The sequence below is a fragment of the Pelophylax lessonae genome (assembly GCF_965119305.1).
Source record: "Pelophylax lessonae genome assembly, chromosome: 10".
In the NCBI taxonomy this organism is placed as follows: domain Eukaryota; kingdom Metazoa; phylum Chordata; class Amphibia; order Anura; family Ranidae; genus Pelophylax; species Pelophylax lessonae.
Window position 1 is genome coordinate 16562858 of NC_138777.1, and position 17344 is coordinate 16580201.

Here is a 17344-nt window from a genome sequence, read left to right on the forward strand (position 1 = left end):
TATATATATATATATATATATATATATATAGTATGTACAGTATATATTTAGAGGAGACTATTTGCCATTTATGTTTGGATTAGGTAACATTTGTATGTTTGAAGGCTCTTTCATGACTTGGCTGTTCCAGGACCAAGCCAACATGGGGAAAGGTCTATCAGAATGACATTCAAGTAATAACTATTGTTTCATCAGCAACATATCTGTAGCTATCTATCACCCCCCCCCCCCTTCCTCCTCCAAAGGTGCAAACACACAAGTCTATCCATTGCAAACATAAATGTGTGAATGAAGATCTTTTGTATGAAGAGGTAATTTAGAGTCTATGCCCCTGCAGTCTTTTTTCTCCACTGTAGGTGGTGCTCATCGAGAGCAGTACTGCAGCTGGAGCGGAAGTCAAGGGAAACTTAGTTTCTCTATAGTTCCCTCGATTCACTGAAGCAGTGTTCCGGTTGGCTAAGCTGTATTTTGGTGACGCTGGTGGCCATCCTGGGTCATGCAGAGACTTTTTAAGTCCCTGCTCCCAGGTTTTGATGCACATTTGCAAAGCGGCTAGTGTAGGGAGAGCATACTCATCTGCCAGGGACAGCAATCAGAGGTTCTGGAGGAGTAGGGAAAGCCCAGGGCCTTTGTCTACACGTCAGCAAGCTCCCTTCTGGGTTGGACCGGCCAGGCTGCATTCCACCCCCTTGGCATTTGCTGTCCTCAGTACGGGCCTACTACCACTGACTCTCCACCACATAAACTCTGGGTTCCCGGTCGGGTGAGCACCCTTGCCGGGCTGTTGTACTGTTTTGCAAGTTCTTCAATACATCTGTTACTGCATCCTGGTCCTTTGTATGTTTACTGCCACTGCAGCTACCCAACATCTAGGTCATCCATGTATAGCTAGCCCCATCTAATATTTTTAGACAGCTTTAGTTCTAACCAAGATTTGAAGAACTAGATCCATAGTCGGGAACTTTCTACGTAACCAAACAATGGTCCTCCATCGCAACACCCATCTGCTTATCTACAGCAACTCTTCTTGCAGCATACACTTCTTCATGCACTAGGCGCTATTTATGAGTAGGGATGATCGAACTTTTGAAAAGTTCGGTTCGGCCAGAACATCCGAACTACCCGAAAGTTCGGCCTGGATTTCAGAACCCCATTGAAAACAATGGGACCCGAACTTCGGTAATCAAAAAACACCATTTTAAAGCCCTAAAACCCAATATATGCCCATAAAAAGTGTCTAGGGTTCTGGGTCATGCCCCAGGGACTATTAATCACACAAAAAAAGTTCTTAAAAATTGTCATTTTTGATAGAGAGCCAATTATTGAAAAAATTAAAAAAAAAAAAAGAGAGATTTTTTGACTTTGGATTTAGTATCTGGGGGTCTAAAAAGTGTACCTGTGAAGTTTCAGCTCTGTAGCATGTCCAGAACCAGAAAAAAAGAGATTGTTTGTATTTTGTCACTTTCAGAGCACCAATATGGCTCCGCTCCCGTCTGCATTGTTTTTTGCTGCAGGCGTTAATAGTGTTTTTTTGAGGACATGTTTGGAGTCAGGCATGACATCTGAACATGTCTATAGGGGTATATATACACACCCATGTATGTATATATACACCTGCACATATATAGGTGTGAAAGGAGCAGAACACTATACTTTTGCTAATTAAATAATTTTAACTAATATGGCTAGGCTCCTAACACACCTATATATGTGTAAATGTAAAATACATATCAGTGTGTGTGTATATATATACCCCTATACAGAAGTTCAGATATTTTGCCTGCCTTCAAAGAACCCAAAAAAATGCCCAAAAAAACGCTAACGTCAAAAAAAAAAAAAAAAAACGCCAAGGTGTGTTGTTGCAGGCATTTTTTGGGGGTTTTTGGAGGCAGGCAAAACATCTGAACTTGTGTATAGTGGTATATATACACACATACTTGCATGTATTTTTACACTTGCACATATATATAGGTGTTGGGAGCATAACCATATTAGTGCAAATGATTTCATTAGCAAAAGTATAGTGTTCTGCTCCTTTAACACCTATATATGTGTATGAGTATATATACATATAAGTGTGTGTTTTTATATACCCCTATACAGAAGTTCAGATGTTTTGCCTGCCTCCAAAGAACCCAAAAAAATGCCAGCGCCAAAAAAAAATGCACAGGTTTGTTCTTGCAGGCATTTTTTGGGTTCTTTGGAGGCAGGCATGACATCTGAACTTCTGTATAGGGGTATATATACACACCTACACATATATAGGTGTGAAAGTAGCACAACACTATACTTTTGCTAATGAAATAATTTGCACTAATATGGCTAGGCTCCTAACACACCTATATGTGTAAGTGTAATATACATATCAGTGTGTGTGTATATATATACCCCCCCCCCCCCCCCCTATACAGAAGTTCAGATGTTTTGCCTGCCTCCAAAGAACCCAAAAAAATGCCCAAAAAATGCCTGCAAGAACAAACCTGGGCATTTTTTTTTTGGCGCTGGCATTTTTTTGGGTTCTTTGGAGGCAGGCAAAACATCTGAATTTCTGTATAGGGGTATATATATATATATACACACACACTGATATGAATATTACACTTACACATATATAGGTGTTGGGAGCGTAACCATATTAGCGCAAATGATTTCATTAGCAAAAGTATAGTGTTCTGCTCCTTTAACACCTATATATGTGCAGGTGTATATATACAGACATGGGTGTGTATATATACCCCCTATAGACATGTTCAGATGTCATGCCTGACTCCAAACATGTTCTCAAAAAAGCACTAGCAACGCCTGCAGCATAAAGAATGCTGACGGGAGCGAAGCCATATTCCTGCAGCGAAAGAGACTTCAGAGAAACTAGCTTTTCTCTATAGCGGTCACCCTGCTATGGAAGGGTTTGGTCACCCTGCCATAGCAGTCACTGTCAGTTCACCCTACACTACATTACGGTCACCCTGGCACTTAACACTTTCCCTAAAGAAACTAAATTTTTGCATCTAACTAAAGTGTAAAGGAGCACCCTAACTACACTAGATATCCCTTTCCTCACACTAATAAATGCTAAATGAGACTTTTGAAGCCAATTTAACAGAACTGCTTCCATTCTCTTCCATGTCCCAGTATTACAATGCTAGGAATTTGCCGGGGCTATCTCATATACTGGGGGGCGTATTCACTAATGATTGGTCTAGGGACCCCCTAGTCACTCCAATCACATTCCTAGCATTCTCCTGCCCCCTCAATTTGCTTTTGCTAATGGTTCTGGTCCAATCACGGGCTTTTAAAGCCCATTTCCTGTCCCATTGCATTTTGGTCGGTTCTGGTTGCCGAATTCCGAACTTTTTGGGCAAAAAGTTCTAAATTCGGCCGAACCTCGAACAGCCAATGTTCGGGTCGAACTGATGGTCGACCCGAACCATTGGATCATCCCTATTTATGAGGATTAAATAATTAATTTGCTTAAAGTGACCCCTTAAAAGACACCAGCTTGGACCCAAGGAATTTAGTTAAGCCCCTACACAGGGTACAAACCTTCCTGACGTTATAAAAATCACGATGGGGCACACTTTTCAGCTCCTTCAGTTCTGACATTTCGTTCAACATCTCATGGAGTTTAAACTTGGAGCCCAGGAAGTTCAACCTTCGGTGACAGTAGGTTTTTCTGTGGGGGAGACAATTTCGTTAAACATCACATAAAAAAGCATTTATGTACAGTATTGACTTGGATTGGACCAAGTTATCAGAATAAAGTTATTACAACAACCAGAGCTGGTTTGAAGCACCTCATACAGTGCCTTAAAAAAGTATTCATATACCTTGGAATTTTCCACATTTTGTCATGTTACAACCAAAAATGTAAATGTATTTATTGGGATTTTATGTGATAGACCGATACAAAGTGACACATAATTGTGAATTAGAAGGAAAATAATAAATGGTTTTCGCTTGCCCAAGCTAGCCATGATCCACACTACAGTTCCATAGACTCTCCTTGCCCAAGCTAGCCATGATCCATACTACAGTTCCGTAGACTCTCCTTGTCCAAGCTAGCCATAATCCACACTACAGTTCCGTAGACTCTCCTTGCCCAAGCTAGCCATGATCCATACTACAGTTCCATAGACTCTCCTTGCCCAAGCTAGGCATGATCCACACTACAGTTCCGTAGACTCTCCTTGCCCAAGCTAGCCATGATCCACACTACAGTTCCATAGACTCTCCTTGCCCAAGCTAGCCATGATCCACACTACAGTTCCATAGACTCTCCTTGCCCAAGCTAGCCATGATCCACACTACAGTTCCAAAGACTCTACTTGCCCAAGCTAGCCATGATCCACACTACAGTTCCGTAGACTCTCCTTGCCCAAGCTAGCCATGATCCATACTACAGTTCCAAAGACTCTCCTTGCCCAAGCTAGCCATGATCCACACTACATTTCCGTAGACTCTCCTTGCCCAAGCTAGCCATGATCCACACTACAGTTCCAAAGACTCTACTTGCCCAAGCTAGCCATGATCCACACTACAGTTCCGTAGACTCTCCTTGCCCAAGCTAGCCATGATCCACACTACAGTTCCGTAGACTCTCCTTGCCCAAGCTAGCCATGATCCACACTACAGTTCCGTAGACTCTCCTTGCCCAAGCTAGCCATGATCCACACTACAGTTCCGTAGACTCTCCTTACCCAAGCTAGCCATGATCCACACTACAGCACTGAGGCGCTATTTATGAGGTTTAATAATAAATGGTTTTCAAAATTTTTTTACAAATAAATATCTGAAAAATGTGGCGTGCATTTGTATTCAGCCCCTTTTACTCTGATACCCCTAACTAAAATCCAGTGGAACCAATTGCCTTCAAAAGTCATCTAATTAGTAAATAGAGTCCACCTGTGTGTAATTTAATCTTAGTATAAATACAGCTGTTCTGTGAAGCCCTCAGAGGTTTGTTAGAGAACCTTTGTGAACAAACAGCTTCATGAAGGCCAAGGAACACACCAGACAGGTCAGGGATAAAGTTGTGGAGAAGTTTAAAGCAGGGTTAGGTAAAAAAAAAATATCCCAAGGTTTGAACATCTCACGGAGCACCATTCAATCCACCATCCGAAAATGGAAAGAGTATGGCACAACTGCAAATCTACCAAGATATGGCCGCCGACTTAAACTGACAGGAGAAGCTGCAGAGATCCACAGCTCAGGTGGGAGAATCTTTTCACAGGCCAACTATTGGTTATGTACTCCACAAATCTGGCCTTTATGGAAGTGTGGCAAGAAGAAAGTCATTGTTGAAAGAAAGCCATAAGGCCCTGTTCACACCTGAGCATTTTCAGCTCATAAAACGCTCATCCCTGAAGTCTCAAAACGCCCAACAAGCAAAATCCTATTCATTTCAATGGCCCCTGTTCACATATGAGCGTTTTGTCCCCTGAAGCAAAACCCCTGAAACTCAAAAAAGTACATGAGCTTCTTTTTGGCAGATTACAGGCATTTTTGATAGATGTCAATGCCTGCCTCCAAACACATGCAAAAAAGGCCTGAAAAACACCTGAAAAAACACCTGAAAAATGCCCGAGATGTGAATGGAGCCTTAGAAGTGCCATTTGCAGTTTGCGAGAAGCCATGTGGGGGACACAGCAAACATGTGGAAGAAGGTGCTCTGGTCAGATGAGACCAAAATTTAACTTTTTGGCCTAAAAGCAAAACGCTATGTGAGACGGAAAACTAACACTGCGCATCACCCTGAACACGTCATCCCTACTGTGAAACATGGTGGTGGCAGCATCATCTTGTGGGGATGCTTTTCTTCTGCAGGGCAGGGAAGCTGGTCAGAGTTGATGGGAAGATGGATGGAGCCAAATACAGGACAATCTTAGAAGAAAACCTGTTAGAGTCTGCAAAAGACTTGAGACTGAGGTGGAGGTTTACCTTCCAGCAGGACAATGACCCGAAACATACAGCCAGAGCTACAATGGAATGGTTTAGATCATAGGTGTCCAACCTTTGGCTTCTCTGGGCCACATTGAGTGTAGAGAAATTTTCTCGGGCCGCATATAAAATATATACAGTAGTTAAGGTATATAAGTAAAAAAATGCTGCCGCGCCCTTCCCGCGCCGCCACGCCCCCTGCACTAATTTAACACAACTAGAGGATGATCAGATGAAATGCAATCAGTATACAGAGGTTTACTTCTTCTGAGAGATAATAAAGGAAGACTCTAACCACCATGAACACTTCAGTGATTTGAAGTGGTCATGGTGGTAGGAGTCAGAAACACTGTGCATGCTCGCCTCCCCCCCCCCCTCCGAGGCAGCCTCTGCCTACCGTTAGTTGGAAGCTGCTGTGGCCGTGCCCCCAACCCTTCCTTCATTCCTCCCCAGCAAAAAAAAAATTGTCAGCTGGCAGTGGGCCACATTGCCTGCGGTTCCGGGCCGCAGGTTGGACATGCCTGGTTTAGATCAAAGCATATTCATGTGTTAGAATGGCCCAGTCAAAGTCCAGACCTAAATCCAACTAAGAATCTGTGGCAAGACTTGAAAATTGCTGCTTACAGATGCTTTCCATCCAATCTGACAGAGCTTGGGCTATTTTGCAAAGAAGAATGGGCACAAATGTCCTTCTCTAGATGTGCAAAGCTGGTAGAGACATCCCCAAAAAGACTTGCAGTTGTAATTGCAGTGAAAGGTAGTTGTACAAAGTATTGACTCCAGGGGCTAAATACAAATGCACGCCACACTTTTCACATTTTATTTGTAAAAAAATTTTAAAACCATTGATCACTTTCCTTCCACCTCACAATTATGTGCCACTTTGTGTCGGTCTATCACATAAAATCCCAATAAAATACATTTACATTTTTGGTTGTAACATAAAAAAACGTGGAAAATTTCAAGGGGTATGAATACTTTTTCAAGGCACTGTATAATTTAACAGTTTAGCTTTACAAAATATACTGTTACCTAGAGTCCCCACATGTTTCTTTGCTGCTTAGTTTCCATCCCTGATAATATGCTGTGAGGTCATGATTGTTTCGTTACGAGGGTCAGGGATTGCAGAAGAAAATGAAGTCATATGACATTCCTCCATTTTGTTCCAGACTGAACCAGACAAACCAGTTAGTTAAACTTTTACGACTGCGAAGACTACAAAAGCAGCTGAGGCTGGATCCCTGATAAGTAAATAAAGTTGCTCAGCCTGTAATAATAATGAGCCAGGGGGAGGATCAAGGGTTCCAGGCTCCCAGCCAACTGCCTTGCCAAGAGCCAGCCATTCTCCTCCTATACAAAAAAAAATCTTTGTAAGAAACTTGTTGGGACATTCTCCTCTTTGCCTGTTATTATGCAAGTTAAAATCGCTGTCAGCTAAGAACTCGGATTAGAAAATCATTCATCGTGGTGTTTTCCTATATCATCATGGGAACATTGATGATAATTGGTTTGGTATGGTAATCTTCCAACGCTAAGGACTTGGTTGGTGTCCACCAAGAATAAAAGGAGTGTTCTTCATGTGGCTAGGAATCCATGTGGGGCAGTTTCCTTACTAAAACATTCTGGCAGATTATTTGGCCAAACTGGCCTAGAGCATGGATGCAATAACACTATTACTGTTCCCCTTCAGGAACAGAGACTGATTTAATGAGTTCCATTTAATGTGCGAAAAAAAAGTCTGGATAATTATATATAGATGTGATGAAAAACACACAAAACAAAACAAAACAAGTGCCGTCTTTAAAGATGAATTAGGAAGTTATAGGGCTGTTTCTATTTTAGGATATATGGAAATATGGGTTATTCTGGGATCAGAAAGAGTGCAAAGAACAGTAGTTAGATTAAGTCTTATTTTGGACCCCAGCTAGAAGGAAAAAACCAACTGACCTGGATTTATTCAGACAAAGCCCAAGCGTGGGCAAAAAACAAAACCCAAAAACAAAAAATAAAACAAAAAAACTCCCACAGCTTTCAGTTGCTAAACTTTCCTTATATCTGATGTGGTCTTCTTCTCACCACACACATACTAATTAAATTCAGTTCTACGGGTTAAAGTAAACCCAGCCTTCCTTCCTGTGAGCCCAGGGTGCCAAGGCTCCACCACCCTGGACTCACAGGAAACTGCTGTAGTTGGCACTGTAGTATGGATCATGGCTAACCTGGGCAAGGAAAGATCATAAAACTGTAATATGGATCATGGCTAGCTTGAGCAAGGAGAGACCATAAAACTGTAGTATGGATCATGGCTAGATTGGGCAAGGAGAGTCTATGGAACTGTAGTATTGATCAAGACTAGCTTGGGCAAGGAGAGTCTATGGAACTGTAGTATGGGTCATGGCTAGCTTGGGCAAGAAAAGTTCATTGAACTGTAGTATGTATCATGGCTACCTTGGGCAAGGAGAGACCATAAAACTATACCATGAATCATGGCTAGCTTGGGCAAGAAGAGTCTTTGGTACTGTAGTGTGGATCATGGCTAGCTTGGGCAAGAAAAGTCCATAGAACTGTAGTATGGATCATGGCTACCTTGGGCAAGGAGAAACCATAAAACTATACCATGGATCATGGCTAGCTTGGGCAAGGGGAAACCATACAATTGTAGTATGGATCATGGCTAGCTTGGGCAAGGAGAGACCATAGAACTGTAGTATGAATCATGGCTAGCTTGGGCAAAGAGAGACCATAAAACTGTTGTATGGATTATGGCTAGCTTGGGTAAGGAGAGTCTATGGTACTGTAGTATGGATCATGGCTAGATTGGGCAGGAAGAGTCTATGGAACTGTAGTATGAATCATTGCTAGCTTGGTCAAGGAGATTCTATGAAACTGCAGTATGGATCATGGCTAGCTTGGGCAAGGAGAGGCCATACAACTGTAGCATGGATCATGGCTAGCTTGGGCAAGGAGAGACCATAGAACTGTAGTATGGATCATGGCTAGCTTGGGCAAGGAGAGACCATACAACTGTAGTATGGATTATGGCTAGCTTGGGCAAGGAGAGTCTTTGGTACTGTAGTATATATCATGGCTAGATTGGGCAAGGGGAGTCTATGGAACTGTATTATGGATCATGGCTAGCTTGGGCAAGGAGAGTATTTGGTACTGTAGTGTGGATCATGGCTAGCTTGGGCAAGGAGAGTCTTTGGTACTGTAGTATGGATCATGGCTAGCTTGGGCAACGAGAGTCTTCGGTACTGTAGTATGGGTCATGGCTAGCTTGGGAAAGGAGAGTCTTTGGTACTGTATATGAATCATGGCTAGATTGGGCAAGGTGAGTCTATGGAACTGTAGTGTGGATCATGTCTAGCTCGGGCAAGGAGAGTCTTCGGTACTGTAGTATGGATCATGGTTAGATTGGGCAAGGAAAGTCTTTGGTACTGTAGTATGGATCATGGCTAGCTTGGGCAAGGAGAGTCTTTGGTTCTGTAGTATGGATCATGGCTAGCTTGGGCAAGGAGAGTCTTCGGTACTGTAGTATGGATCATGGCTAGCTTGGGCAAGGAGAGTCTTCGGTACTGTAGTATGGATCATGGCTAGCTTGGGCAAGGAGAGTCTTCGGTACTGTAGTATGGATCATGGCTAGCTTGGGCAAGCGGAATCCATGGAACTACAGTAAAAAGTTACCACCTTTGCCGAAAGCTTAACAGGCAGGAGCAATAATGTATAACCCGAACATAGAAAGGAGACCTGTCATAAAAAACTCCAACAACACACAATGATCCCTAGCTGTATAAACACAAATAAGATTCAAAACAAAAAAATCCTCATCTTCAGAACCCGAAATCACCAGTTGATCCAGAGGTATGTTTTCTCATGTCTTGCCATGTGACTTGCCTATAAATTTAAAGGGGTCACAGTAAATTTGACAAACCAAAAAAGGTTTTCTTTTTCCCCCAAAAAAGAAAAAAAGCGCGTAGGTACTACAGACCAGAAATTCACATTTTTACGGCTTTTTTTTTGCATTATTATTCTGGGGTCAGGTTGACCAAATATTTGGATGGTATATTTGTGAAAAAGCGAACCAGTCAGAGGCATGCGGCACTCATACCCCTGTAATGGAGGCCCGTAAGTCAGACACAAATTAGGAAACCTGAGCATTCTGGCTACACTTCCACTCAAGAGACAAGGTCTGCCAAATCTGTCCTGCTGTGTTTATTCCAAGAAGTTTATAAGCTACTGCTTGGCCTTCTCTCCCTAAGCTGTGCAGTAAACGCTTGTAAACAACCCAACAAGCCTGCACCCTTGTATATGTTGCTTGTCTTCTCCTCCCAGGCTCAATATTTTCACTCTATTTCAATCACTTTCTATTCACCAGGAATCTCCAATACTATCATAAGCAGGGCATTTTTGTCAGCGGGATTGTGGGGGAATGCATTTTCGGTACCTCCCAGCACTGAATGTATGTAATGGCAATGGCAAGGGGTGTGGAGGGTCTGTTGTTGCTTGCTGTTGGGAGTCCTATTCTTATTGGGGGGGGGGTCTACTGTTGTGGGGGGGGGTCAATTGTTGCTGGAAGGTCTGTTGTTGCTGGCTGCCGAGGGACCTATTGCCATTGGGCGGAGATCTACTATTTTGGGGGGAGATTTTGTGGGGGAGATCTACTGTTGTGGGGGGGGTCAATTGTTACTGGAGGGTCTGTTGTTGCTGGCCGCTGAGGGACCTATTGCCATTGTGGGGGAGATCTACTGTTGTGGGGGGGGGGTGTCAATTGTTGCTGGAGGGTCTGTTGTTGCTGGCTGCTGAGGGACCTATTGCCATTGTGGTGGAGATCTACTGTTGTGGGGGGGGGGTCAATTGTTGCTAGAGGGTCTGTTGTTGCTGGCTGCTGAGGGACCTATTGCCATTGGGCGGAGATCTACTGTTGTGGGGGGGGGGGGGTAAATTGTTGCTGGAGGATCTGTTGTTGCTGGCTGCTGGGGGACCTATTGCCATTGTGGTGGAGATCTACTGTTGTGGGGGGGGGGTCAATTGTTGCTGGAGGGTCTGTTGTTGCTGGCTGCTGAGGGACCTATTGCCATTGTGGGGGAGATCTACTGTTGTGGGGGGTCAATTGTTACTGGAGGGTCTGTTGTTGCTGGCTGCTGAGGGACCTATTGCCATTGTGGGGGAGATCTACTGTTATGGGGGGGGTGTCAATTGTTGCTGGAGGGTCTGTTGTTGCTGGCTGCTAAGGGACCTATTGCCATGGGGGGGGGGGATTGTTGCTGAGGAGGGCTATTGTTGCTGGAAAGGGGTCAATTGTTGCTGGAGTGATCTACTTTGGAGGATGGGGTCCATTGTTGCTGGTGGCTAGAGGGTCTATTAATAAAGTCTGCTGGGAGAACTACTGTTGCTGGTATGGATCTGTTGTTGCTGTGTTTATTTATTGTTGTTGGGGAGGTATTTTGTTGCGGGGGTCCATTGTTTCTGGGGTGTGATACTTATGTATATGGGATTTATTTAATTCTTTATTTTTAATAAATTTGCAAAGATTTTTAACAAACTTCTTTCACGTTGTCATTGTGGGGTATTGTTTGTAGAATTTTGAGGAAAATAATGATATTAATCCATTTTGGAATAAGGCTGTAACATAAAATGTGGAAAAAGTGAAGCGATGTGAATACTTTCCGGATGCACCGTATATGCAGTAAAGCATGCTGGTTATACTCACCGTGGAACCTAAGGGGTTAATCCTGTGCATTGTGTAAAAAGGCTGTTTGATCCTGTCTTCGCTGATCCTCCCCTTCTTCCACTGTCCCCTAACCATCTCCTTATAGAACAGAGCCTAGGGGGGACTCTGCACATGCTTAGTTTGGTGCGTATTGCTAAAGAGTTTTTTTTTCTTTTGGGAGGGTGCATGTGATCAGCACAGGGCCAATCAGCACTGTCCGGACAGAGGGTCCAGGGGTCCTGCAGCCTCATAGGACAGTCAGAGGAAAATGAAAACTCCTCCAACAAGCTTTAACCAGACACTGATGGAAGTCACAAGACTGCTATAGACTGCTGATGAGAAAAGGTATTTAGCAGTTTGTATTTACTAAAATAATTGAATTTACATGTTCTGTGTACTGCGGGAGACCAGATATACTGACTGCAGGCTCCTGGGTTTAGGCAAAAAAAAAAAAAAAAAGTAAAAAAAAAAAAGAAATGAAAGGCAAAACATTTTTGTATAGATATATAGAAAAAATTATAAATACCTTTTTTTCCCTTTTTTTATAAGGGATCACATCCCCTCTATTCTCAGCTGCATAAGAGCTGGGGGAGGAGAATCAGCAGCACACTGAGCTTCCCACTGAATGGTTGTGCAGCGGGGGCATGTCAGGACAAGTCTGATCATTGGAGGAGAGCACACTGAACTAGAGAACTGACCCCACTGTGCTTTCCTGCTTAGTGTGGTCAGTTTTTAATAGGAAAGCAGCGGGACTGGCAGGAACACCATGGATTTCACATAAAGGAAGAAATACAAAGAGAACAGGAGACTTTCTTAGCTTTAACACAACTTACGTGGGACCATCGGCGATGAGCGTCAAGACGTGGCTGAGGTCCAACGTGTAGGTCTCCAGGTCGGGGTATGGCAGACTGCGGGGATCATTAGCTTCAGCCTTCTTTTTGTTGTCGTATATGTAGAGGATTCCGCCATTCATTCTCACTTCGTAGTTAAGATTTGGTGGGACTTTCTCTAGGCTGTATATGTCCTCTTCCACAGGGGGAGGGTTGAACTCTGCAAAAAATAAGCAAAATGTAACAATAGAGATTAAGATTAACATGCAGCACGATGCTGACTGGTACTTCCCTTTCTATGACAATTGGTGGGAGGTTCCTCTGTCGACTTTGTGTTATGAAATGAGCTGTTTGAGTTTAAGCTCGGGTTCATGAAAATGTTAGTCATCTGTTTGTAGTCACATTAACCTGTTTCTCTCCGTGTGTATTTATAAAGCATGTACCAGGTTCAGGACTCTCCTACCTTTGGAGGACCAAAGGGTCTTTGGTGGGGGGAGTGTGTAGTGCTACACTTTGTTTTACTTAGGACCACCATAGTTAGCGATCTACATCACAGCTGGATGAAAGTTGACTTAAAGAGGATGTATAGGGCATTGTATATATATTATGTTCAATATAAAATACATTTCTTTTCTCTTTAAATCAGATAAAAATGAAATATTACATATAAATTTGTATTTACCACTTGCAGCCAGCAGCTGGTAATCTCTAGGCAACAGGACAAGCTCTATTAAAGTGTACCTGTGCAAAGCAAAAAGCTCAATTATCTGCCTCCCTCCCCAACAGCAACAGGGCCGCTGATAGGGGGGACCACCAGTCCTCCTGTAGGGGGCCCGGGCACACAGGGGGGCCCCAACAGCACGGGGAATCAATGCGGTCGGACAGAGGGGCAATTACAGAAGGAAGCCCTGTACGGCTTTCTGCAACAGCAGCTGAAAGCCAGTTTCTCCCCCTCTTGCTAGCTTTCAGCTGCCGCAGGAAGAGACACAGACACAGGGCATCGTTCCTGTAATTGCTGCTCTGACACCAATCCCCCTCCCTGTTCTGCCTGCTTCTGATCCCCCCCCTCCCCGTCTGCTCATCTAGGCACTGATGGGCACTAACTGGCAGCACTATGGGCACTGATTGTGGGCACTGATGGTGCTGCCCATCAGTGCTCATCAGTGCGTCCGTCAGTGCCCATCAGTGCCGCCCGTCAGTGCCGCCTCTCAGTGCCCATCAGTGCCACCTGTCAGTGCCCATCAGTGCCACCTTTCAGTGTCCATCAGTGCCACCTATCAGTGCTCATCATTGCGGCCTATCAGTACCACCTAATAGTGCCCATCAGTTGCGGAATATTAGTACCTCCTCATCAGTGCCACCTAATCGGTGCCCATAAGTGCTACCTCACCAGTGCCCATAAGTGCCACCTCATCAGTGCCCATCAGTGCAGCCTATCAGTGCCCATCAGTGCAGCCTCATCAGCGCACATCAGTAAATGAGAAAAATTATTTATTTTCAAAATTTACTCACAGAAAATAAGAAAAACTATTTTTTCACAATTTTCTCTTTTTTTTTTGTAAAAAATAAAAAACCCAGCGGTGATTAAATTCCGCCAAAAGAAAGCACTATTTGTGTGAAAAAAATGATATAAATTTCATATGGGTACAGTGTTGCATGATCGCGCAATTGCCATTCAAAGTGAGACAGCGCTGAAAGCTGAAAATTGGCCTGGGCAGGAAGGGGGTGGAAGTGCCCGGTATTGAAGTAGTTAGGAGACAGTCAGACCTGAAAACATATTACGTGAATGCTAGAGATCATTGCTCTAACATGGAAAAAAGAAAACACAGATTAGTGTCTGGAGGGGCCCTGAATGCTGCACAAAAAGTGCCAAAAAGCTGGTCTTCAGGACATTATGGCTTCCTTACCTGCATCATACACTATAGATATGGAACAAAGTCTCTACCTGGGTACACCTCGTCTTCCTCTTTCCAGATTTCATTGGTTGCTGTACACAAATACTGAGTGGTGGTCCTGGGGAACCGATGATATGCCAGCCGGCAGTATTTTTCTCGTATGAGCAGGGCTTTGGCGAGCTTGATCGCAGCTTGCTCGTAATCATCAACGGTCACCTGTGAAAAGGATTCGATGCAATTTGAAAAAAAGTTCAAGCGCCCTTGGAATGCTTTAATTTCAAATTGTAATTTTCCCCTTTCTGCAAAATGGTGCTGTTATTTCTGGTACGGAAACCCTCGCATAAGAATATAGCCGCCAAAACTTTTTTCGGCAGCATTAAGCCTCGTTCATGTTTTTCCTGCTTGGGGATGCACAGGTGTTGCATGCATCTCCCATATCGGCAGTCCCCATTGTTGTCTAATGGGATGTGCCAGGACCTAGATCACCTGCTGGTGGCACTGTGCTTCCTAGATGGGAAATGTATAGTTTGAGGGTCCACCAGTGGGTATCTCCCGGCAGGTAGGAGATCATAGTAATCAGCTCCACCTGGTGCTGTCTGCTGGGAGGGTATTTAGTCTCTCTTCCTGCTGTTACACCGTGCTAGGAGGATGAGAAGGTAAGGAAGGGGAGGGATGGGTAGGTGAACAAGGCCAGGGGGGAAAAAATAGAGAAAAATGGTCGCCAAGACAGGTTTAGAGGCACCTATCAAAGTTCTTGGGGGTGAAACATAGTGCCCATAGTATCCATAATTTGTATAGGGTCACTTGAAGCGATGTAGTAGAAATATAGGCAAAAGCGGTAAGTCAATATGTCGGAGGATGGGGACAGAGATAGAGGGGGGAGGGGTAGGTTACCATGGATGAGAAAGAGAAAATGTTCAACTACCTGGTTGCTGGTTTAGAGCATCAGAAGGCCCCTATCAAAGCTCTGGGGGGGGGGGGGGAATATAGCACCCAAAGTTCCCTAAATGTTTTTATAGGGTCATTTTATCAGCAAGTTTGGGCGTCAATTTTTCGAAGACCGTGGTTTGTGATAGTCTGGCTTTTACTTCAGACAGTCTAAGTTTTTTTCCTAAAAATGTGGCTTTTGTTTGCTTAGCAGCAGTAAACAGATGGTTAAGACCGCATTCACGCTAGTCCGACTTGTCAGCCTGACAAGTCGCTGTCCGTCACGCTCCCATTGTGCGGTACAGGAGCCGTTCTAATAGGAGCTACACAAGTCGCTCCGACTTAGAAAAAGGGTCCTGTACTACTTCGGGGCGACCTGGAAGCGACTTGCATTGACATTCATTTTATGAAGTCCGTGCAAGTCGTGCCGAAGTTGCGGTGCACGCGACTTCACAGGTCTCCCTCTAAGTCGGAGCGACGTAGTGTGAACCGAGCCTTAGAGCAGTGGTCTCCAAACTGCGGCCTGGGGGACCAGAAGCGGACCCTTGTTTGCTTTTATCTGGCCCTTGGGACACTGTTTTTTTTTTTATACAAGGCACCATTCATTCCACTGACACCAGCAGTGGGGCATAATTTTTGCCACGGACACCAAAAATGAGACACCATTCCTCCCCCTGACAACAATTATGGGCCACCATTCCTCTCACTGACACCGAACATGGGCAACCATTCCTCTTAATGACACCATGGGGTACCATTTCTACCACTGACAACAATGGGGCATCATTTCTCTCACTGACACTAATAATAGGGCACTATTGCTTCCCCTGATACCAACAATGGGACACCTTTCCTCCCACTAATACTAATGATGAGGTATTGCTTACTCCCACTGACGCCAGGGCATTTTCTACTCACACTGGCCCCAGTTCGGCCCCCTTAAAATCACCAGCAGTGGGGCATAATTCTTGCCTTTGACACCAAAAACGGGGTACCTTTCCTCCCTCGACAACAATGGTTGGCCACCATTCCTCTCACTGTCACCAAAAAATGGGACACCAATACTCCCACTGACAATAATGATGGGCCACCATTTCTCCCACTGACACTAACAATGGGCCACTGTTTCTCCCACTGACACAAACAATGGGCCACCATTCCTCCCACTGACACAAACAATGGGGAACCAATACGCCCACTGACACATACAATGGGCCACCATTTCTCCCACTGACACTAACAATGGGCCACTGTTCCTCCCACTGACACAAACAATGGGCCACCATTCCTCCCACTGACACAAACAATAGGCCACCATTCCTCCCACTGACACAAACAATGGGCCACCATTTCTCCCACTGACACTAACAATGGGCCACTGTTCCTCCCACTGACACAAACAATAGGCCACCATTCCTCCCACTGACACAAACAATGGGCCACTGTTCCTCCCACTGACACAAACAATAGGCCACCATTCCTCCCACTGACACAAACAATGGGCCACCATTTCTCCCACTGACACAAACAATGGGCCACCATTCCTCCCACTGACACAAACAATAGGCCACCATTCTTCCCACTGACACAAATAATGGGCCACTATTCCTCCCACTGACACAAACAATGGGGAACCATTCCTCCTACTGATACAAACAATGGGGAACCATTCCTCCTACTGATACAAACAATGGGGAACCATTCCTCCTACTGATACAAACAATGGGGAACCATTCCTCCCACTGACACTAACAATGGGCCACTGTTCCTCCCACTGACACAAACAATAGGCCACCATTCCTCCCACTGACACTAACAATGGGCCACTGTTCCTCCCACTGACACAAACAATAGGCCACCATTCCTCCCACTGACACAAACAATGGGCCACCATTCCTCCCACTGACACTAACAATGGGCCACTGTTCCTCCCACTGACACAAACAATAGGCCACCATTCCTCCCACTGACACAAACAATGGGCCACTGTTCCTCCCACTGACACAAACAATAGGCCACCATTCCTCCCACTGACACAAACAATG

At 44.5% G+C, this 17344-nt stretch overlaps 1 protein-coding gene across 2 annotated transcripts in view; it reads right to left on the reverse strand.

Annotated features, from left to right (window-relative positions):
• AMPD3 (adenosine monophosphate deaminase 3) overlaps nt 1–17344 on the reverse strand; it is a 124060-nt gene that overhangs the window by 44724 nt on the left and 61992 nt on the right. For both annotated transcript variants that reach the window (XM_082270866.1, XM_082270865.1), the window contains 3 exons: nt 14423–14588; nt 12481–12697; nt 3544–3673 (listed from right to left, as the gene is read on the reverse strand). In XM_082270866.1, coding sequence (XP_082126992.1) covers nt 3544–3673; nt 12481–12697; nt 14423–14588 — 513 coding nt within the window. The remainder of the gene's footprint in view (nt 1–3543; nt 3674–12480; nt 12698–14422; nt 14589–17344) is intronic.